The sequence below is a fragment of the Helobdella robusta genome (assembly GCF_000326865.2).
Source record: "Helobdella robusta unplaced genomic scaffold HELROscaffold_8, whole genome shotgun sequence".
NCBI lineage: Eukaryota > Metazoa > Annelida > Clitellata > Rhynchobdellida > Glossiphoniidae > Helobdella > Helobdella robusta.
Window position 1 is genome coordinate 2,422,920 of NW_008705459.1, and position 24,510 is coordinate 2,447,429.

The 24,510-nt window shown below is 33.8% G+C and overlaps 1 protein-coding gene across 1 annotated transcript; it reads right to left on the reverse strand.

Annotated features, from left to right (window-relative positions):
• Positions 1–8,865: 8,865 nt before the first annotated feature.
• HELRODRAFT_70524 (hypothetical protein) lies at positions 8,866–22,329 on the reverse strand (the record flags this gene model as incomplete). Its single annotated transcript, XM_009031897.1, has 5 exons — positions 8,866–9,057; positions 9,340–9,482; positions 11,728–11,877; positions 18,944–19,142; positions 22,144–22,329. 5 exons carry the CDS (start codon positions 22,327–22,329, stop codon positions 8,866–8,868), a joined length of 870 nt encoding a protein of 289 aa, XP_009030145.1.
• Positions 22,330–24,510: the final 2,181 nt, after the last annotated feature.

Consider the following 24,510-nt stretch of genomic DNA (forward strand, 5'->3'; position numbering starts at 1 on the left):
TTGTAATCATAATCTTGCATGCAAACACGTACTCACAATACTTATTCAAACACCTATCTGCCGATGTTAAACATACAAACACAACATACAAACAAAAACATACAAACACTTATACACATATCATTATATAAACATACATACAGCAGTAAACATACAGTTATGCGATCACACGTGTGATTATATATAAACAAATACACAGTAAGTGTATACAAACAGTCACGTAGATATTGAATGCGAAGAAATGCAATTATTTTATCGTTGATAACTAAATATTTAATTTTAATTAATTAACTACACATAGCAAAACATTTTACGACAGTTGTAGAGAAGGCAAAAATAAAAACCATTGACAACTTGAAGACAACTTCCAATACGAACTGCACACAAACGAAATTCACAAAAAATCATTCATGGAAACACCACTCATACAAATGTAAACTCGTATACATTTTTACAAATAAACATATATACATGCATAAACAATACAATTAAAAACATAAATACAAACAAACAAACAAATATACAATCATATATACATATGAAAACACATACACACAAACAAACCAACAAACGTTTAGTATGAAGTAAATTTTTCTTATATGTATGTATACACCTTTTTTATTTTTTGTGTTTTTCCAGCCTTCAGCCAGTCACTCACAGAGAAATTTCTTTTTGCTTCACTCCCTCATAAATATTCATGAACCATTTACTCGTTCAAGCAACATGGTGATGATGTTAATAATGATGATGATGATGAAAATTGGTGGTGGTGATGATTGGTGGTGATGATGATGATGAAGACGATTGTTGATGATGATAATGATTGGTGATGATGACGATTATGATGACAGCAAAGATGTTATTGATTAGTAATGCTATGTTGATGATGATAGTTATGAGAATGATGATGAAAACAATGATGATGATATTATGAATAATACAAATGGCGATGATATGATAAGGAAAGTGATGATGTCGATGGGAATTGTGATAAAGATGTGGTATGATGATTGTCATCTCTGTCACAAGTGAACAATAGTCAGGTTTTATGAGGTTGTCAATCAAAAACTGATCAGTGAAACGCGATCATACTTACAAACAATCATTTCTTAAATACATACACACACCACATACACACATACATACACATACATACATACATACATACATACACACACACACACACACACACACACACACACACACACACACACACACACACACACACACACACACACACACACACACACACACACACACATAGATACATACTTACAGACATATGTACGTGTTTGTATGAAAATGTACGTGTGGTTATAAGAAGAAAACTGAAAAGAATGAGAGAAAGAACGTTAACAAGGATAAAAAAGATAAAAAATAGAGAAAAAAAATTAAGGAGAAAATATTTAAAAAAAATAGGAAGAGACAGAAAGAGAGAGAGAGAGAGAGAGAGAGAGAGAGAGAGAGAGAGAGAGAGAGAGAGAGAGAGAGAGAGATCAAACAAAAGAAACATAAAAATTTAATATCTCCGATCAATTATTTCTCAATGTATGTGAATGCGTGAAAGTGTGTACTGAGAAATTTTTGTGTCCAAACCGACAGGCATGATCCATTTCATATTTACATTGCTCTGACGTAAATCAGCACAATTATTTCAACTTTTTCAAAAATTAATTTCACTGACACCACACACAGACACATACACAAACATACAGACAAACACACACACACACACACGCAAACACATACATATACATATACACACACACTCTTACTAATACAAATAATACACAAAAACACGCACATATATACACAAAAATACCGCATACAAAACATGCGCTCACAATAATTCTATCTTAATCCCCATCTCAGTAACCAGATTACAAAGATATCATATATATATATCATATATATAGAAATAGATATCATATATAGATATAGATATCATATATATATATATATATATATATATATATACACACATATATTTATATATATATACACTCGTGTGTATGAAAGTGCGTCTGTATGTGTGTTTTTTTACTTATATTTATGCACGTGTGCTATGTGTGGTTTGTTTGCATATTTATATATTGAAAGAAAGCAAGTTTTTATATTGTTAAAGTTCATAATTCTCATTTTTCAATATATAAACAATGTATCTGTTGTTTGCGTATGTACGTGCGTTTGTGCGTGTGTATGTGTGTGTGTGCGTGATTATATGTGTGTGTGTGTGTGTGCGTGATTATATATGTGTATGTGTGTGTGTGTGTGTGCGTGATTATATATGTGTGTGTGTGTGTGTGTGTGCGTGATTATGTATTATGTGGGTGTGATGATGTCGGTTGATTTGCGTGTGAAATATTGTGAAGATGGGTGACAATAATGATTAGTGAGAGATGGCAGCAATGAAAAGGACTATGATAATGGTGGTGATGATGATGATGATCATAGTAGTGGTGATGATTATGATGATCATAGTAGTGGTGATGATTATGACGATGGTGATGATGATCGAAATGCCTTTATTAAATAATAACTAATGTGTTTCAATGTTTCATATTTCTATCATACTTTATAAAAGTTTCTGTCATAATTAATGATATTAGTTAATAAGGTTGCGTTAGTCATTAGAATTTCATCATAGTAATCGTCATTGTCCTTATCGTTATCATCAGTTCCATATCATCATTGTCGTCGTCGTCATCATCCCCACCATCATCATCACTGTCACTGCCTACACTTCTTTGACGTCATCAACAATCGTCTAATCAGATTTCCCCGATAGATTATTGTTGTAATTTCTATTCTTCATTCAATCGTTCATTTATTTATTCCATCATTCATTCATTTATCTATGCATTATTTATGCATTCCTTCAGTCATTCTATCATTCTTTCATCCATTCATTTGTTCATTCATTCATTTATATATATATTTATCCATCCATCTAGCCAGCCATCCCTTCATTATTCATTCATTCACTCATCTATACGTTGTTTTGGTGTGCTGTGGTGCGTCGTAGTGTGGTGTGGTGTAGTATGTGGTGGTGCTATGTGGCGTGGAGTGGCGTGAGGTGGCCAGTGGAATGTTGATAAATTTTTGACAGCCAGCTACTTATACAGATATTTATAATGGAACCAGCATCTATTCTACCAACAAATTTGCGAGTAACATCATCAACTGCCATCGTATCGTCATCATCATTATTCTCAGTCACCGAGATTTCACTCACATCATTAATATACTTTTAGAAATAATTATTTTTATTAATGTTATACGTAATAATAATATTAGTATCACCACCATCATCATCGTCATCATCATCATCATCGTCATCATCGTCGTCGTCATCATCATTCATCATCATCATCATCCCCATCATCGTCATCATCGTCATCATCATCGTTAAATACTAGCAGAGCAGCAGAGCACACGGACCAAATCAGTGGCATTAATAACTGGCGATACAATCTCGCTTGTGTCCATCAAACTGCTGTGAAGGGTGGAAGGAGTAAGTGAAAAATAAAAGAATTAAAAATAGAAAGTAAAAGAATGAGTGATAGAAAGTAAAGGAGTGAGTGATAGAAAGAAAAGGAGTAAGTGATAGAAAGTGAAGGAGTGATTGATAGAAAGTGAAAGAGTGAGTGATAAAAAGTAAAGGAATGAGTGATAGAAATTGAAAGAGTGATTGATAGAAATTGAAGGAAGAATCGAAGAAAGGAAGGTACGAACTGTTAAAAGTTGTCAAATAAAAAGTAATTGAATGAACTGTTCTCTACACGTGTGTGTGTGGTGTGTGTGTGTGTTATGTGTACAATTTTTTAAAAACTGAAATAGAAAAAACTTACCTATTTTAAACTAAAAATTAACATTTAACAAAATTTGTGAAAGTTCCTCAAAAACCAAAACACATACATAGACTCATTTCGTTTCGTTTCGTTGTACAAACAAACAAAATTGTTTTTGATGTTTTTGCTTGAATACAAATGAAACTGTTTTATATTTTTTTGAATTTTGTGTGTGAATTTTGTATGCATTGATTTATTTGTGAACTTGTATGCAATTTCGTATACAAAAGTTTGTATCTGAGCGTGTACACAGAATTGTATGCGAAAGTTTTTGACTGAACGAGTGCACAATTTTGTATGTATAGGTTTAAAGTTAAGTGTGTAATAACACTAGCAAGCAATCATATGTATATGAGTATATACAAATATAAATATATATATATATTAACAGTTTTGCTTTCCTAGGCAACATCAGCAATTATCGTCTGGGCGTTTGCATTTGTGAAGGGTTCCATAATAAGTTCCTCGAGTGCAGTTGTGCAAGTGAACGCCGAACGTCGGACGAACTTCGAAAAGTAATAGTTCATTAGTTCGAAATAGAACTATTGAGAAGAGTAATAACAATATTAATGATAATGAATATATATTTTTTATTAGTAATGACGCAAACTACAGACACCCACCAAAAAATATCAGTGAACTGAGAACAATAGTGCGTGCACAGATAACGCATAGAAATGAAAATAAACAAACACACAACAAAACATGCAATCATGCAAACGAACAAAAAAACATACAAATAAATATACAAACAGACATACAAACAAATAAAGAGAAAAACATTCAAACAAACATACAGATTCAAATAAACAAAAAGATGAACACATTTTTTGAACAAAGTATATTTTCATACAATCACAAAAATACAAAAACATACGCATAAATATACGAAAATACCTAATTAAACATGCACACAGACATACACTGACATATACACAAATACCCACATACAAAGACACGTACAAAGAGACACATGAAGATTATGTAGCAAGGTCATATGATACTGACTTTAATTATCTTCTAACTGGAAGGATGTTACTATATACATGTGCACGTGCGTGTGTACCTGTGCCTATATGTCTGTGTGTACATATATATTTATAAGCGTATGTCTGTCTATCTGTGTGCGTGTGTATGTGCGTGAATTAGTACGTGTTTACATGTGTACGTGTACCAGTGTGTAGGTCTATATTTGTTTGTGTGCGTGTATGTATGTATGTGTGTGCGTATGTGTGTGCACATGTATCTTCAAGTGTTACCGCATTCCATGTTGGTGAGCAGTTTGTTTGTGTAAAGGCGCGTGGTGTCGTGTATATTTTGTTAACGTTGTATGTGCAAATTTGCGATGTGTATTTTTATGTACGTGTGTAGGTGATAACAAGCAAATGTACGTGCACGTGAATATATATATTCAAAATGTATATACTTTACGTATTACACGAACGCGTTTAAATTTGAAAAACGCTTTTAAATTTACCAAAACGCATTCATCGCTGCCCTCCGGTTCATGTTTATTGTGGTTAACATTATTCTCTCTTAGGTATTCATCAGATGTTAAGTTTATTTTTGACTCTGTATATGAATTAACTCAATAAAACGCTGACAATAAAAATGTTATTATTATTATTATTACCATTATTATTATTATTATTAATTTTATTATTATTTCATTGTTAGTTAATTGTCAAATAAATAATAATAAGAAGAAAAAGAAGAATTAGAATGGAAAAAATCAATTACGAATAAGTGGCTGAGTGTGTGGCCTGCAAAAAATATACATACATGCATACATACACACACACACGCACGCAGGCACGCGCACATACAAATAAATGTGTATATATGTGCGTGTATGTGTATGTATGTGTGAAAACGTGTGTGTGTGTGCGTGCGTGTGTGTGTGTGCGTGTGTGTGTGGTTGGTTCGTGTGGAGTGCAAGAAAGAATTAACACCAGTGGAAATGTGATTAATGGATTATTACTGATCCAGAGGTCACACTACTACATCCAGAAAAATAAGTCGCTACTACTACTACTATTACTACTACCACTACTATTACCCATTACTACTACTACTATTACTACTGCTACGCTACTGCTACTACTACTAATACTACACTACTAATATTAATTACACTGTTATAATTGTATCAAATGTATGTAAGTGTGTATGTGTTTATGTATGTATGTATTTATGTATGTATGTATGTATGTATGTATGTATGTATGTATGTATGTATGTATGTATGTATGTATGTATGTATGTATGTATGTATGTATGTATGCATGTGATACATACATATGTATGCGTATGTTTTTATGTGTGCAATGTTTGTATGCATGTGTATAAATATGTGTTTGTACTGTATGTATAAAAATTGGTGTTTGTATGTTCGTATTGTATGCGTTTTGTATTTGTATTGTATGTATGTATGTATGTTTGTATTTGATGTTTGTGTAGCGCACACGTGGTACCAGCGGTGGAGAATCTATACATCAAAGGTAGGCTTCAAATGGGGTAACATGCAAAATAAATTGAAAAACCCGAGGTTTCGTAAATGTATGTATATATATATATATATCTATATATACTTACACATATATTGCATCACTGAATGTTGTTTTGTTTGTTTGCATGTATGTTTATATTTATATATGTTTGAGTGTGTTTTTGTATGTTTGAATTGTATGAAATGTGTGTGTATGTGTATGCCTGCAAACAACTGCATTTACATCTAAAACTTATTTCAAATAAATAAAACTTAACTTAATATGTATTTACCTATGTTTGTTTGTATGTATGCATGCCTGTATGTATGTGTGTTTGTGGGTATGTACAAACTTATCAATGCGTATATGTATGTGTGTATCTATGCGTGTGTGAGTGTGTGAGTGTGTGTGTGTGAGATAGATAAAGAGAGAGAGAGAGAGAGAAAGAGTGTGTGTGTTTGTGTGTGTGAGTGTGAGTATGTGTTGTTGGGTTTATATTAAAAGAAAAATGAGAACGAACTGGAAAAATATCTTTTCGAAAAAAAATTTTGTTTATTATTATTATGACTGCTTATACCATCATCGTCGTCGTCGTCGTCTTCATCATTTTCGAAATTTCTATCATCAACATCGTCGCCGTCATCATCAGTTTTGCCACCAACTTTGATATCATCATCATCATTATCATCATCATCATCATCCTTATCGTCAACAACTTTATCATCATAGTAACTAACTGAATAATAATACCAACAACAATAAGAATAATGATTATTATCATAATAATTATTATAATAACTATTATTATTATTAGTGAAAGGTACCCATTCCGACAAAATTTATGAAAGAGAGATGGAGAAAGATCGTGATGAAAGAATGGGTGTAAGATAAATGGTGCGAACGAAAAAACATAAGTTTCATGCTGGTGAACCAGATGAAGGCGTATTTGTATGTATGGTTAAAACTTTGGTTCCTGTGCTTGTTTGTTTGTATACTTTGTATGTTTGTATACTTTGTATGTTTGCTTATATGTACATGTATTGTATATATGTTGCTTGTTTGTATGTATATATATACATTATATCTATGCTAAAATGTGTATTTGTTTGCATGTGTAAATGATTATGACGTTTTTCATGTGTATCTAACGGTATGTGTTAAATACTTTTGTATTTTCGTATATTTAAACGCGTATTGTATGTATTTGTTTGTATGCACGTGTATTTATGAGTGAGTGAGCTTTGTGTGAATTTTACTTGTTTAAATCGTGTGTGTGTGTGTGTGTGTATGTGTGTGTGTGTGTATGTGTGTGTGTGTGTGAATATTTGGTGGGACATCGCAGTTATATTTGCCTGTGTATATGTACGTTTTGTTGCTCGTTCAATAGTTTGTATGTAGGTCGTTCAATCCCTATGAATTCGAGTTAATTTTTAGTATTAAGATATGTTTGTCCTACAGCTATTTATATTTTCTACTTCGGCTTCATGTGCGCATGCCAGTTCATGGTGAGTCGATATTCTTAGTTCTGTGCCAATGTGCACAATCGGATGGCTGCTGGTTCGGCGCTGTGTGAGTCCTTTGTAGTCTTCTCTCTGTCAAGCCCACTTTGCAAAAATTATTCCAATGATCAAAACACGAAAGTGCAGAGCTGAGTAGAGTAGAAACAACAACGCAAACTGCAAACACCAACCCTTCTGAAGAAGCCCAAGTCTTTCATTTGGTTTACCACTATGTGTTCATAACTTATGACTCAAAAATGTAACTACTATGCTATTTAATGCGAAACAAAATTTTCTAACTATGCCGAATGATTTTTACATCGTTTAGATGGACTCAAAAGCAAACTGATCTTATGTGTATTTATTCAAGTCTGTTGACAATTCCTAACAAGTGGCATGCTACCTCGGGCCTCATGAACAATGTAATGTGCAGGCAATGCATCTTGATCACGTGTGAAGCGAGCATATGTCTGAGCTGATCAGATGACGTAACGTGATTGGACGCCGGACAACATGAACCAACATGCACGCATATGTCTGTTCACGATTCGTTTGTATAATTATATGTAACGTAATAAATACATATACGCAAGTAGAATCATGCACAAGGCGATACAATATGATAAGTGTACAATGATTACAACGTGATACAACGTGATAGAATGCAATTAGTAATTTCGTTTTTAAAATGTAAACAAGCATCAATCAGCAATAATTTCAAACTTATCAATAAAAACGCGTTACACAAAATAATCATACTTTAAAATAACTAAACTAAATGAATGAATAGTTGAAAGCTTGAAAAGAGACAGCAGCTGTTGAACACTAAACTCTACCAGCTATGCATCATAGCAAAGTTGTTAATTTATTAGACAACAAAAAAGTCATCTTCATTCAAGATAATACAACACTAACGTAACAAAATATTTTACTATCATTTTAACAAATCCTCAAATTAACATCCAACAAATTATAACAAAACTTACTTTGGTGACATTTTTAATAGAAATTTTTGAAAAAAAACCATCACTTAACAGAGCACAACTTGAACTGACCTACAAAATAGTTGAACCCTGGTTGACCCAGTTCATCAACGAGGTCATCTCCGGGCCTCAAACCCCTCAACCTCCGGGGATTGCGGTAGAACTGACGACGAACACCAAGAGCACTCAGTTGTTTCATCCGTCGTTCTTTTGATCGCCTGTTCTGGAACCAGACCTGGTGGTGTGCATAAAATGTCATTCTTGAGTATTCATTAACTGAATGGTTGATTGAAAGGTTGATTGGCTGATTTGTTGGCGATTGATGTGAGAGTTGGATGGCTGAGAGTGAAAACGTTGGCCAACTTTTAATTTTAATTTTCATTTTATCAAATTAACAAATCCTGTTTTGTCAGACATTTAAAGGGTTATCCCACTTCTCAATGACGTTATCAACGCCATCACCCTCATCCCATCCTCACATCATCATCGCAAATTTCCTCCTCCACATTAAACAGACCTGAATGACCCTCATGTTGAGTCCAGTTTCTTGTGCCAGCTGTTCTCTGATGTGGCGCGTTGGTTTCGGTGTGGCCGCAAATGCAGCTTTCAACGTTTCCAGCTGCTTTGCTTTGATGGTTGTGCGGGGCCCTCGGCGTTTGCCTGCTCCTGAGGAGTTCGTGTCCACTGTAGATAGAAAATATTTAATTTTTATGAAAAATTGTTTAGACTTTCGAAAAAATTTAAAAATATATGTAGAACAAATATAATGAAAGAGTTTTTTAAATAAAAAATATTGTAATTTTGTTATGTTCATTTTATTTTTCACATCGTTTTGAGAAATAGGAAAAATGTCCAAACAATTTCATAACCAAATAACTGATCAACAATCACCTCCTCAAAACCCAATAAAAAAAATTAAATATAACAAACAAGAAGAGGAAGAATAACATACCAACTGAATCCTTTGATAAATCTCCGTTATTCTTCAATCCACCCTGTGACGTCATACTTCCTCCATTCCCATTGGCTCCAGAGGACAACAAGCCGCGCCCACCTGGGCCTAATTCATCACCTAAACCAATCAATCCGCCACTGCCGTTACCACTAGCGCCACTGCCACCACCGGCGCTGTCGTTCAAACTGTTGAGGGAATCTAGGCTGTCTGCGTTGTTGATGTTGGATAGGAGCGTGTGGTCTTCCTGTTTGATTTGCATGGGGTGGCTGCGTTTGTTGGAGTTGCACGTGATCATGTTGATGTTGTTTTTTTCTGTTGCGTTGTTGTTGTTGTTTGATGTCGTTGTCATGCCGTTGCAGTATGAATCGTTGTCGTCGTCGTCGTCGTCGTCGTCCTCTCGTCCGCTCTCGTCATCTTTTTCTGAAAAGTTGAGGTCGTCATCGTTGCTGTTGTTGAGGTTGTTGTTGAGGTTGTTGTTGAGGTTGTTGTTTGATAGGAGGTTGTTGTTGTTGTTGTCGCTGTGGTTGTTGTGGTTGCTGCTGCTGCTGTTGCTGCTGTTGATGTTGTGTTTCAGCATGTTGATGAGATGATCTTGTTCGCTGAATGGAGCTGAAAGTTTGGAAATTTTTTTGGGTTGTAATTTTTTTTTGAATATTTAAATGTCAGTGAATTTGAAATTTTGAATTTGAATTTTTTTAAATTATAAATTTTTAATGTGATATCACGACGGCCAACAAATAAAAAACGTCAATTATTTTTAAAATGTAAACTACGACAAATTCTTCCGAATAATATATCAGATCAGACTAGCAAAGCAACCCCACATACTTTTCATATATTAAAATTGTGCTCTATTCAAATTTCATACAAAACACTTTTCATTTGAAATGTTTATACTGTAATTTCAATATATAACAGAACAGTGCATATACTTCTTAATGCAATCTTCAAGTTGATTTTATAAATTTTGATTTGAATGGTAATAATGACTGTCATAGAAACAAATGAAATAAATTGTTATTCACTGAAACATCTGCAAAAACAAAATTCCACATTCAAAAATCTACTTGTCTCGTTGATAAAAAGGTTAAACAACAACAAACAATTCAGCTGATATATCAATCAATCAATTCATCAATCATATCTGTTTAAACTGCTTAATGGCTATCAATTGGGATAACCAAAAACCATGCTCATGATGTCATTAGCACCCGCGCGATTTGCAGTAGGCGTTTTACAATACAAATAATAATAGTAGTAAAACATTGACGCACACGCACAAACACACATACACAAACACACACACTGACACAAACGCAGACACAAACACAGACACACACACAGACACAAAAACACCCACACAATTCACACGTGTTTAGCTGCCTGGTGGTTGCATTGTGTTCAGTGATCTGCGACTGACGACAACACAATGACGACGATGACAGGCTTGTACTAAATTCGTGCGTACAAAAATGCGTACAAAAATGCGTACAGCAGTTCGTATATGTTGGGTCTATGTATGTACGTGTGTATGTGTGTTGAACCTATTTTCTATAAGTGCACACGTATTGCATTAGTAATTTTGTTTGTTTGTGTGTGTGTGTGAGTGTGTGTGTGTGTGCTTATATATATACATAAATATATATATATAATACATCAATTAATAATATATATATATATATATATATATATATAGATAGATAGAGAAAGAGAAGAGAGAGAGAGGGAGAGAAGAGAGAGAGAGAGAGAGAGAGAGATAGAAAGAAAGAGAAATAGAGAAACATATTTGCCAGCAAACTGAAATTTATTTTTATACTTGAAACCCAAATATAATCGTCACCACTTGTCACCATTATCATCATTACCATCTCATCTTTATCATCTTCTTCTTCTTCATCATCATCGTCATCACAATTACCCTCATGACATCAGCTACAAAAACCAGTAAACTTGTCATATCACTTCCATCATCATCATCGTCATCATCATCGTCATCATCATCATCGTCATCATCATCGTCATCATCATCGTCATCATCATCATCATCATCGTCTGTCTGTCTTTCGTTATCATCATCATCGTCACCATTGTTAATGCCATCTTGCTCTCATCATCATCGTCATCATCATCATCATCATCATCATCATCATCATCATCATCGTCATCATCATCATCATCATCGTCATCATCATCATCATCATCGTCTGTCTGTCTTTATCATCATCATCGTCACCATTGTTAATGCCATCTTGCTCTCATCATCATCGTCATCATCATCATCATCATCATCATCGTCATCATCATCATCATCATCGTCATCATCATCATCATCATCGTCTGTCTGTCTTTATCATCATCATCGTCACCATTGTTAATGCCATCTTGCTCTCATCATCATCGTCATCATCATCATCATCATCATCATCGTCATCATCATCATCATCATCGTCATCATCATCATCATCATCGTCTGTCTGTCTTTATCATCATCATCGTCACCATTGTTAATGCCATCTTGCTCTCATCATCATCGTCATCATCATCATCATCGTCATCATCATCGTCATCATCATCATCATCATCATTATCATCGTCATCATCATCGTCATCATCGTCATCATCATCGTCATCATCGTCGTCATCGTCGTCGTCATCGCAATCCGTTAAAATTTTTGGTAAAAGTTTCAACTTTTAAAACGCATCAAGCACTCCCAGTAACATATGTATCATTGTTATTAATGCTATCGTTGTTCGTCCTTCCCAAGCTCATCATCCAACGTTGTTTCTGTTAGCGTTAAATTGAAATTCTCATTATCATTGTTTTTGCCGTCATTATCACTGTAATCATCATAATCACTTTCATTTTTTTTATCATTATTATTATTATTTATTCTGTATTTATATAGCGCTGTTTTTATCATCATAATCGTCTTCGTCGTCTTCATATTTTGGGTCAAACGATTGCGTGATTTCATTTGATGAGGTGTCGATATCAGAAAACTCTGTGTGCTCTACTGGTATGTCTGTGTCGCAATGTCTTTGTTTGTGTGTTTGAATTTGTTTGTCTGTGCCTGTATGTCAGTGTTTGTATGACTGTGCTTGAATCTCTATGTTTGTGTGTCTTCTGTGTTTGTATGACTACGTTTGGATGCGCGTGTTTGTATGATTTTGTTTTATTGTTTGTGTCTGTACGTCTGTAGTTTTAGGTTTGTTTTTGAATCCATATAAATTTGAAAAAATTTCAAACTTGTTTTAATTGTTTGTAATAATTTCTACAACGTAAGCAAAAATGAGTACACGCACTGCCTTCAAATCGCACACACATATACGTAACTACAAACGCAAGACGGCCAAACAAATTTTATGAAAAAAAAAATTCACAAACATGTGTTTTAATAGGTACTAAAACAGACATGCACACACAAATGTAAATATGCATGTAGGAGGAGACATGCACTGCACACACCACACATTCAGCAGCATCAATCATCTGATGCATTGATGCTTGGATGTTACAGTTCAGGCTTTTATTTAAATGTATAATATTATATATATATATATATATTATATACAAACATCATATATATATATATATATATACTATAAATTATATACATATACGTATACACACATACATACAAACATATATTTGTTTGAAAATCTTTTTTTTTTATTTCGCGAGCAAGTGACATAATTTGATTGATGAGCTCGTTTGCTTATGTAAACATAGAAACACCTCACGCTACTCATCATCATGTCTAACGCTTCGTTCGTTTCATTCTACTAATTGTAACTTAAACGCTCGCACACGTGTTTTTGAAATGTGTAATTATGCTTATGAGTGATTTTTGTGTGTTTAGATGTGGTCTTACTGGTAAAAGTAAATGTGATTTATTATAAAATTTGCACATCTCTTGGCAGAGGCGTATTTACAAAAACTGTGGCCCTAGGCGCACGACCAATTTGGGGCCCTCTCAATGATCATAATACAACAATAGTTAGAACACTCATACCCATGTATTATTTCGCATGTATAGATACTACAGCTATAGATACTAGTTAGAAATTACAATTGTCAGTTTATTACAGTTATATAACTTTTTTCATGCTCTTCAATTTCGCGAAGGAGTCAGTATTCTAATGTCTCCTTTGATTCAATGCATAAAATAGACAAATCTCCCAGCTTACATTGGCTGATGGAATTCCGCAAGTAATTCTTGATCCTTTTCAACACAGAAAGTGACCGTTTTCCAGTTGCGTTTGATATAGGAATGGTGAGAAAGATTCTTAGAAGGGTTTCCACATTGGGAAATGTACATTGTAGTCCACCCACCACTCTAAGCTGGTACATCTCTACCGCAGATTTTGCGCCTTCTTCCTTAAGCGAAATGCAAAAACTATTTGATTTCATCGCCAGCGGTATCAGAATTAACATCGTCTTTGTATTCTTCGATCAAGGCCGAGATCTTTGTGTTCATGTCATCTACCTTGTCCTTGAAAAATAGACTGAACAAATCATGTATACCTTTGTATGCTTCGATTCTGTGATCAAGTTCCGTGATCAATTTATCAGAAATGGCGTTTACTGTGTTAACAATAAAATTATCACGACCAGTTAAAATAACTTCCGCTTCATTGCTTTCGTCATTTGTTGAAAATTGACTAGCTTTATTTGGAAACAGTTTGCATACATAACAATAAACACTTCCACTAGTTTCACTGAACACTAACCATTCACGTCTTTCTTTTTGGCCATTCGCCTTGGTCAAGTAAAAGTTATGTTCAGACAAATGACAAAAATATTGTCTACCACGATCTGTCATCAACATGCTAGCGCGTGAAAAGTCGCCAACATTTTTTGGTTTGAAATCCAAAACATAATTACGCATGGTTTCTGTCAAATTCGCTGGCCACATAGCAATATCTGTCAAAATTTCACTACAGTTGTTATCGACAGTTTCATTACTCGCGACCTCTATAGAACCTTCAGCCGGCGGTTCAGATTCTGGCAATTCTGTTGGATAGGACTCAGAATCCATACTGGCTGTTGCCGAGACGACTGCACTTTGATTACCAGCTGTTATCTGTTATTTCTGTTTGAGTAGTTTCTGATGATGGGGTTACCGGTCGTTTCGCTAAAAATGTCAACAAGGCGCCTTCATTTTTCGCATCTTCTGCTTTTCTTTTGAATATCACGTTTTTTTGCACCCGAGGAATATTGTCTCATAGACATTGTTTTAAATTTTTAATTTTAATGAAACGATTGTGTTGCAATCAGCAGCAGAAAGGAAAAATGATCATTCATCCACACAGTGAAATTATTAAAATAGTGTAATAAACTGGCAATTAACAATAAGTTATTACAAAAAATTAAAATTTGAATTGAAATTTTTAATTGAGATCTGTGACGTAAGATGCGCCAATAGTGTTCGAATTTTACCACAATTCAAAAGTTTGTTTACATTTTTAATTTAGGGTTGAGCGAAAATTCGCGCGCGCATTTTCGGCAACGCATAAATTGTTGTTTGTATATTTTTTTTTCATACGTTGTTCAAAAATATTTAGAAATAATTATGAAATATATTATCTGAAAATGTAAAATTAATTTTTCTCAAACTTATTAAATTTTTTTGTGCGAAATATTTTGAAGCCTCCAAAAAACTCATTTTTCAAGTTTTGGGGGCCCCTAAAATCTGGGGGCCCTAGGCACGCGCCTAGTGCGCCTATGCCTAAATTCGCCACTGTCTCTTGGATCTCTCTTGACAACAAAAAGCTTCCCCGACATAAACACGCTTGTAGATTTTCACGATCAATGGGTAACTGACAGACATCTTTGCAAACGCAAAAGAACATTTACAAAACATTTAAACGTCATTCATGTTCAGAATTAAACAAAACCTTAAAAAACAAAAATTAAAATCTCAGAAACTTACATTCTTTACAAATTTACATACAGACAAATATCAAATGCTAAATCAAATAAGCAACCATGCAAACGATTGTATATAAACATCATGGCTGGTAACATACCTACAAACAAGCGAATGAACAAATCGTACACACATATCCAAGCAAACATATCCAAGCAAACATATACAAGCAAACAAACACAAACAAAAAAAGCTTACAAACGCGCGTACAAACACGTACACAAACAAACAAGCGTACAAACACATAACAAACAAGCCTTACAAACACAGACACACAGGCAAACATAGAGTAGCTATCCCACAGGCGTATGCATCCAAGACCTACGGTAGAACCAAAGCTAATCAAAAAGTAGTCAATACGCCATCACAACGTCAACCACATAACTGTACACTTCACTGAGCGTGCACTCCACAGCGCGTACACTCCACTGCATGTACGTGCATTCACGTACACTCTTTGCTTTAACACAAGCATTTACACCATGGTGGTGGTGATGAGAAAGAAAATGAAAGTAGCAGGAAGATAATGGCGTTGGTTGGTGACCCACTCATTGTGCATCGTTCATGAAAGTTTGACATCATCAACACAATAACATCAACTACTTTTTTACTTCAGACGATATAAAATAAACTTCAAATAAAAACAAATATATATATATATATATATATATATATATATATATATAAACAATAAAGCATCTACAATAACAACAAAAACTTACAAAAAAAAACTTATTAATACAAAAAATATTAGCCTACATAAACAACGAAACAAAAACATAAATATCAAGTTTGAGTAACTAAATCACCTTAAAAACGAAACTCAACAAATTCGGACATACAACCACACAAGCAAAACATAACAACGTCAACATACAAAACATACAAACTCATAAACACGCAAGCACAAAAAATGAAGAACAGTAAAGTATGAAGATCTAAAATCAATTTGACCGGGATTTGAACCTAGGACCTTTGCGTCAGTATGCCTACTGTCTAACCACTGCGCTATCTTGAAAGAAATCTTAATGGATTCCGCACCCAGTGGTTTTCATGTGGCATGCTCTCCTCTGCTCTTGTTGTTTAGTTTGTGTTTGTCGTTTTGTGTGTGTGTGTATGCGTGTATGTTTACGTGTGTGTGTGATGCGTCCGTGTGTGGGATGTGTTTGTGTATGTTTGTGTGTGTTTTTTGTGCGTGTGGTGCGTGATGTGTTGGCCTGTGTGGTTCTACGTGGTTTTGTATTGTTTTTTGCGTTTTGTGTAATGTTATGAAACTCTGATGTTATGTGTGATGGTTTTGTTATTTGCTGTGCATTATTTTGTGATTTTGGTCTGTTGTCTTCGTCACTGCTGTGTAGTCTGCGTGTGGTGTGTGTGTGTGTGTGTTGTGTTGTGCGTGTTGGAGTGTTTTTGTTCTTGTCAAGTGTGTTATTGTTGTTTTCGAGTGTTTTTGTTGTGCAGTGTTTGGCCGGTGTTAGTTTGTGACCGCCGTGAAATGTGCTGCTTTGATTTTGTATGTATATATGGTGTTGTGTTTTGTTGCTGTTGTTGTCCGTATGTAATTTTGTTTGATTTGTTTTCATTTTGAACTTATATGGAGCTAGTTTTACGTTTTTATTCGATTGAGTTGTAAGAAAAATGTGAAAATTATGAGGAATTGTTATACGACAGTTTCTTAATATTCTATATGCTAAAACGTTTATTGTTACTGTTTTAAATGAAAGAAAAGAATTGTTTTTTTCACGAGCAACTGACGTTAAATGAATGTCTGTTTATCACGATAGTTTGCTTGCTGGCTTGTCTGTCTGTCTGTCTGTCCGTTTATCTGTATAGTTGGTGTTGGTTTGTTTAGTTGTTCGTTCGTTCGTTCGTTTGTTTATTTGGTCGTTTGTTAGTTTTTTGGTTTGTCGAGATGTCCCTTATAAATAATTATTTGTAATGTCACTGCTAAAACGCTGCGTAGTTCTATATTTATCATGTTGTTATTTTTGTTGTTCTATTTCTACAATTAGTGCATTGCTGTTGCTGCTGTTATTATTGCTGCTGCTGCTACTACTACTGCTGCAGACGCTACTACAATTGCTCATACGACTTCTTCGATATAGAATTATCAACAATATATAAAATTTTCTTAAAATCACGCAACTAAAAAAATATGACTAATTACATAGACAATATTAGATACGACAATAATATCAGTAGTAGTAGTTATTGTAGTAATCTTTCGTGAGAAAAACAAAATTTCTCATTCATAATGATCAAAGTCCGTTTAAAACGTTTAGGTCTCGTACCCTCCGCAATGGTTTAGGGTTAAAGATTAGTTAAACGTTGAATTAAACAAAATTCTTCCAAAGAACTTACGTTTGAAACTACTTCAATCTACCGTCAACACTTTAATTTGTTGAATTTGGTGACTTTGTATAAAAATATTGCCTTCGATATGTAAGTTTTTAAATATGTGAAAACGTTAATGAAATTGATTTCTAAACTGAAGTCTTTCTATGCCACTGACTGTATTCATAATAAATATAAATAATTATTATAGAAAATTATGGTTATAATTACATTTTAAAGAATAAAAAAACGTCAAGTTGAAGTTCTTACAGCGGTAACATAGGGACATACTGCATGGGCGTGTGCGTCGGTAGTCAGTCAGTCACTTCATGTTTGTTGTGGTCAGATGAAATGAATGTTTGATTTGATGGAAGGATGGAGTAATTAAATGAACAAAAGTGAATGAATGGAAAAAGAGAGCGATAGAATTGTTAAAAGATATTTTTACTTAATTGGCGCAAAAAGTTTAATAAAAATAATTAGTATAGTGATAGTTAAAATAACCAATAAAATGGATTATTTTTAAAAATAAAGTGTTCGCAAGTGTTATGTTTGCTGTTATTAATTATTAAGCGCTTTTTTCAGTCCAGAAATTCCTGTTATAATCCTTATCGCGCGTTCGTCGGTCGTTGACGTCAGAAAATGATGTAATGTCAAGGTCGACCTTACCAGATGCTTGACTACGCTGTGTGTGTGTGTGTTTGTGTGTGTGTGTGTTTGTTTGCGTGTGTGTGTGTCTGTCTGCCTGCAGATGTCTTTTTCAGGCGTACTTGTGTTTCGTGTGCATTTCTACTCATGTTAACGAAAGAAAAATTTGAAGAAATTTAATAAAACAAAACTTGACACTCAAAAATAATAAATATAAAACAACACACGCTCGAAAACTGTAATAAAAAAAAAACGTTTAAACATACGTCTGAATTTAACGAGGTAGTCATCTTTACAGAGGAAGCGAGCTTCGTCCAACATGTACAACTCCTCTCCAGTTGATAGCTGCTTGCCACAGGCGATGCAAGTGAAACATTTGAGGTGGTAGGCGCGATCGCGCGCCCTCCTCACGAGTTCTGTGGCTGAGATGTCCTGGCCACAACCGCCGCACTTCTTCTTGCCGAAGCGTCTGATGGAAAAAGTGGCAGAAAATGGTATTGTTGAATGGGGAATGTGGTGGTTATTGGGTAGAGTTTTTTTGAGGATTGTGCAAATTACAAGTTGTGAGAAGGTTTATGGAAAAAATTAATACAAATTGATTTTAAAATATTCACATTTTACTACTTCAGTCAGCAATTGTCTTTGTTTTTGTTTAAATTAACTAGCCAGTTTAAACGTTTATAATTAATAAAATTTGGTTACAATATACAACAATTTTTAAAAAAAACTTCATATTTCATGTTCATCACCGTTCAAGCTATTAACAAGTAAACAAGTATATAACGCATGACGAAGACACATTTGCTTTTTTGAAATATCAACAAAATATCAACAAGACATGAACAAATGCAACGACAAGAACAACTTCTGCAACAAAGAACAACTGCAACCACAAAGACAGCAACAACGTCATAACTAACAACAGGAAAAACAACAACATCAATAATCAACAACAACATCAACAACAGTAACGGTAAAACAACAACAACAACGTCTCAACAAGTTTGTACTTTTAACACCAAACCAGATTAAGAGATTAATTTGTCAGTTGTAAACACAAAGATATTTTATTCCTATTACTAATATGATCATTGTATCAATATAATTTATTATTAATGTTTATAATTATTATTAATATTATTATTTTATGTTTTATCATTTTTATTTATTTTTTCTGGTTTTTATTTCCTCTTCTAACACGTCAGTCAGTTAGCTATTTGTCAAATTCATTTGACGATATTCAACAATCGGTGTTGCTACTATAATTGACATATTCGAATTTTTAATACCATCATCATCGTCATCGTCACCATCCTCATCAACACCATCGTCATCATCATCATCAATGTAATGTTTATCATCATTAATTCATCATCATCACCACCATCGTCGTTGTCATCATCATCATCATCATCTTTATAATCATTAATTCATCATCTTCTTCTTCATCATCATCATTATTACCAACATTAATTCATCATCATAGGCGTCATTGATCCATCATCACCATAATCAACTGCTGTCTTTTTTGGAGTTCTTTTGAAACTTTTATGAAAAGGTCTTCGGTATTTCTATCTACACAAATAATATTTCTTAGTGGTCGTCACGCGTCAATAAATACATACACGAAAATTTTCGGAACATCGTAGCTACACAAATTTATTAATTTTTAATAAATCTTAACATAATTACTTCAAATATATAATTCTAAATTAATTTATACTTCAATCTTCAATTAATTCATCAACAACTAGTATGCAATGGTTGAATTGAACCCTGGATAAGCAAATACTTGCATGTTAAACAAACAAACGAAGTATGACTAGCAGTGGCGTGGCGATCCACATTCACGGCCACTAGCGTAGAAGAACTTTATGAAGTTTTCTATATAGCAAAACAATTGAAAAGTTGCGATAGTGTTATTAAAATGTGTGTCAATCGTCATTCAGCATTAGCATCATAGTTTTACAGTGCATCATATTTTCAGCCCGACATCGAATCTTACTAATTCTACTTCAGTCTAGTTTGTTTTTGCTTGCAGGAAACAAATTATTTTCATTTATTTATATATTATGCATCTCAAAAAAAAGCTAATTTACCTGCAAATGTTATCTCCCTATTCAAACTAATAACAACAATTAATAATTTCAGGACATAAAACTTTAAAAAAAATGCCTCAACATAGTATTATTATATGCGTCAATCAGTGAGATGATTTGTATGTAATGAGTTCTGCGGTGGTTGCATTTGAAACAGATGAACGCGAGTTTAGAAGAGGAGTAGCAGTTGTAGTAGTGAAGCTGCTAGTTTATAAACCTAAACGTTTGCGTATAGTGTAGCCGATTATATATGATATTTAATACATACGCAATTGTTGTTTGTACATGTTGTAATAACGTTATTAATATTCACACTAATGTTTATACGTGCACTGATGTATTTCAGTGTTGACACAACGTACAACAATCCATCTGTTAGTAAATGTGTATGTGTGTGTGTGTACGCATTGTATGCTTTATATGTTTGTTTGTATCTGTTTTTATCTGAATTTTATATCTGTGTATGTATGTATGTATGTATGTATGTATGTTTGTTTGTTTGTTTGTTTGCTTGTTTATATGTATGTATGTATGTATGTATATATGTATATATGTATGTATGTATGTATGTATGTATGTATGTATGTATGTATGTATGTATGTATGTGTGTGTGTGTGTGTGTGTGTGTGTGTGTGTGTGTGTGCATGTGTATTCGTGTATGCAATGTAGGTGTGTATCGAGTAGAACAAAACAAGAAAACAACGTGATGTTGCTTGTGACGATGATGAAGATGACGACAATGATGAAGATGAAGATAGTGTGAACGATGGAAATGGTGATGACAACGATGATGATGCGAATGATTGTTATGAAGAAAAGGAAGAAGATGATGAATACTATTAAAACAACACACTTTTTAAAGCAATCCCATCTATAGCGTTGTTAATATGGTACTTAGAAATGTAACATTAACAATCACGTAACTGTAGTACAGTGTAACTGTAGCGTTTGTATTTTTATGTACAAAATCAACTGCAAGTATTATTGTGTTTTTTCAATTAAATTCAATTTTTATTCAGTTATACGTTTTTGTTTGGTAAGTTATGTCGGCTTTACATAATATAATTATATGTAATAAAATGTAATACAGAGAGAGAGAGAGAGAGAGAGAGAGAGAGAGAGAGAAAGAGAGAAAGAGAGAGAAAGAATCGACGGTTCTACCCACAAACTCAAACAAAAATTCAGAATTAAATACAACGAAATGACATCAAACCAGCAAACAAATCTTCACAGATGACTTGAAATCACAGAAAAAAAATGAATCGAATTATTGTAAAACCGGAAAACAAAGACAACAACGACAACAGCAACAACAAAAACAGACAACAACGACAACGACAGAAACAACGAAAACAACAGCAACAGACCTATGAAAATCCATCTTGCAGTAAAGTTTGCCATCTCTGGAGAAGCACTTTTCGGTGAGAACAGTTTTGCAATCGTAACACTGCACGCAGTCAGTATGCCATGTGCGATCTAGAACATTCAGGAGAAACTTGTCCAGGATGGGCGCATCACAGCCAGCACACAACACCACCATGTTTGATTTCATTTACTTTTGCTCGGTTAGCTAGCTTCGTTGTGGTTGTTGTTGCTGGTGGTGGTGCAAATTATTGGCGGTGATGTTGGCGGGGATGGTGCAAATTTTTGGTGGGGATGTTGGCGGTGATGCTGATGCTGTTGCGGTTTCTGAAAACAATATCATAAAATTTTTTCAATGGAATGATTGAAGTTCTCTTTGATTTGAAATACGGCCTCGCTGTTCACAAAGTGGAGAACAATAAGTTACTCGTTGATTCCAATGTTTTCGCTTGTCTAAACTAACACAAAAAACGATGTTGCTGGTATCAGATGTACAACAATGTTTACTTATTCATACAAATGAGTGTTCGTCTAGATGTCGTACAGGTGTGTGTAGAGATTTGTACAGATCACTGGGTTACTTGAAAGCACCTGGATTGCTTGAGCGTTCCAAAATAGTTATTATTGGTAACGATTATTAGATGTTAAATTTTAAAATATAGGATAGTTCATCTCTAGTTTAGGCTTTAATAGTCATTAGTTTTAACAGATTAATAACAACGTTATTGTTGCCTTTTAAGTACAATTTCAAATTTTTACGTAAGATTTCACAATTCAAGTATACCTTTAAAAGGGTTTAAGTAATGAGTACTTCTTAATAACTAAAAGTAAGTAGCAGTATTTTATGATGCTGTGTATTATTCAGTATCAGTCGGTATCTCAGTAAACATGTTGTATTAACAATGTTAGCTAGCAAAATAATACTGTTTAACAATAATATCATCATTTAAAAATTCAAAGAATTTCTCGCATTAATCCTTTATTGAAATTAACGTATTTACATTGAATGCATCATGATAGCATGATACGAGTAAATGAATGAATGAATGAGTGAATGAATCTATGTCACATTTCTGCTTGAATGCATTGCATTAATGTTGATGTTTGCAGTTTTTGTTGTTGTTGTCGTTGTTGTTTCTAATGTTGGTTTTAATGTTTTTTTATGTTGATGTTGCAAAAACAAATGTTTGTTGAAAATTTGTCCAATTTGTTGTTAAGTTGATGTAAGTCTTGTTGCGTTTGTTTTTGTTAATGTTCTTCTGATTATTATTATTATTAAAAATGTTGATGTTGTTGTTATTATTGTAACGATATTTACTTTTGTCGATGTTGTTTGTTAAATCGTTGTTGTCTTTGTTGTTGTTGTTGTTGCTGTCATCTTCATTTGCCCAATTCTTTTATAATAGATGCATGTAAGTGAAATGTTGTCTGGATTGATCGATGTACAATCGCCAACAATACAAGTAACATCAACTATTGATACGTGATCAACTCTTTAAAATATATATATAAGTAAATATATATATAAATATATATCAAACAAGCAATTCACTGTATTGTTGTTGGGGAATTCAACTTGAACGGCTTAATTTTTAGTTATTAAACAGCACAAATACAAAATATACAACTGATTAATACTATTTTATTAATATTTTTCAGAGTATTTTTCTAAAATTTTCAGATACAATTAACGGATTAACTCAAACATCTATCAAAATTCGACAATATCAAGTGATAAACGTAGCCAGGTATCATCATAATTAGCATCGTAATCATCCAATCATCATCATCATCCGCGTCATCATCTACGTCATCATCAACGTCATCATCGTTCAGTTTACCTACAAGTATGACAAACTCAGCTCATGCACGAGCCGTTATATAGTGAAAAAATAAATAAAATGTAAATTTCGGAACAGCGCAACTGAAAGTATTTGACTTTTAACCGTAAACGTTCTCTCATTGGTTCTTTTAACTAAGATGGGCGTGTCAAAAACAGTTTAAATAGACCAATAGGAGCGTGGTACTGGAACTGATTGACGTGAGCTAGGTTTGATGGTGGATTATTGGCTTACTCTGTGATTTGCTACGTAGGCTCACTCGCGTAGAGAAATTTATATTCTCGTGCGTTTTTCATGCCATGGAATGTTTGTGCTGCTGACGTTGCTGTTGTTGCTGTTTGTTGTTGTTGTTGATGTTGTTATTGATGTTAATGCTATTTGTTGTTGTTGATGCTGTTGTTTGTTGTTGCTGTTGTTTGTTGTTGTTGTCGCTGCTGTTATTTATTGTTAACGTTGTTTTTGATGTTGCTTTTGAGATGTTTGGGATGGGAGGATTGTGTATGCGTGCGCTTGTGTGA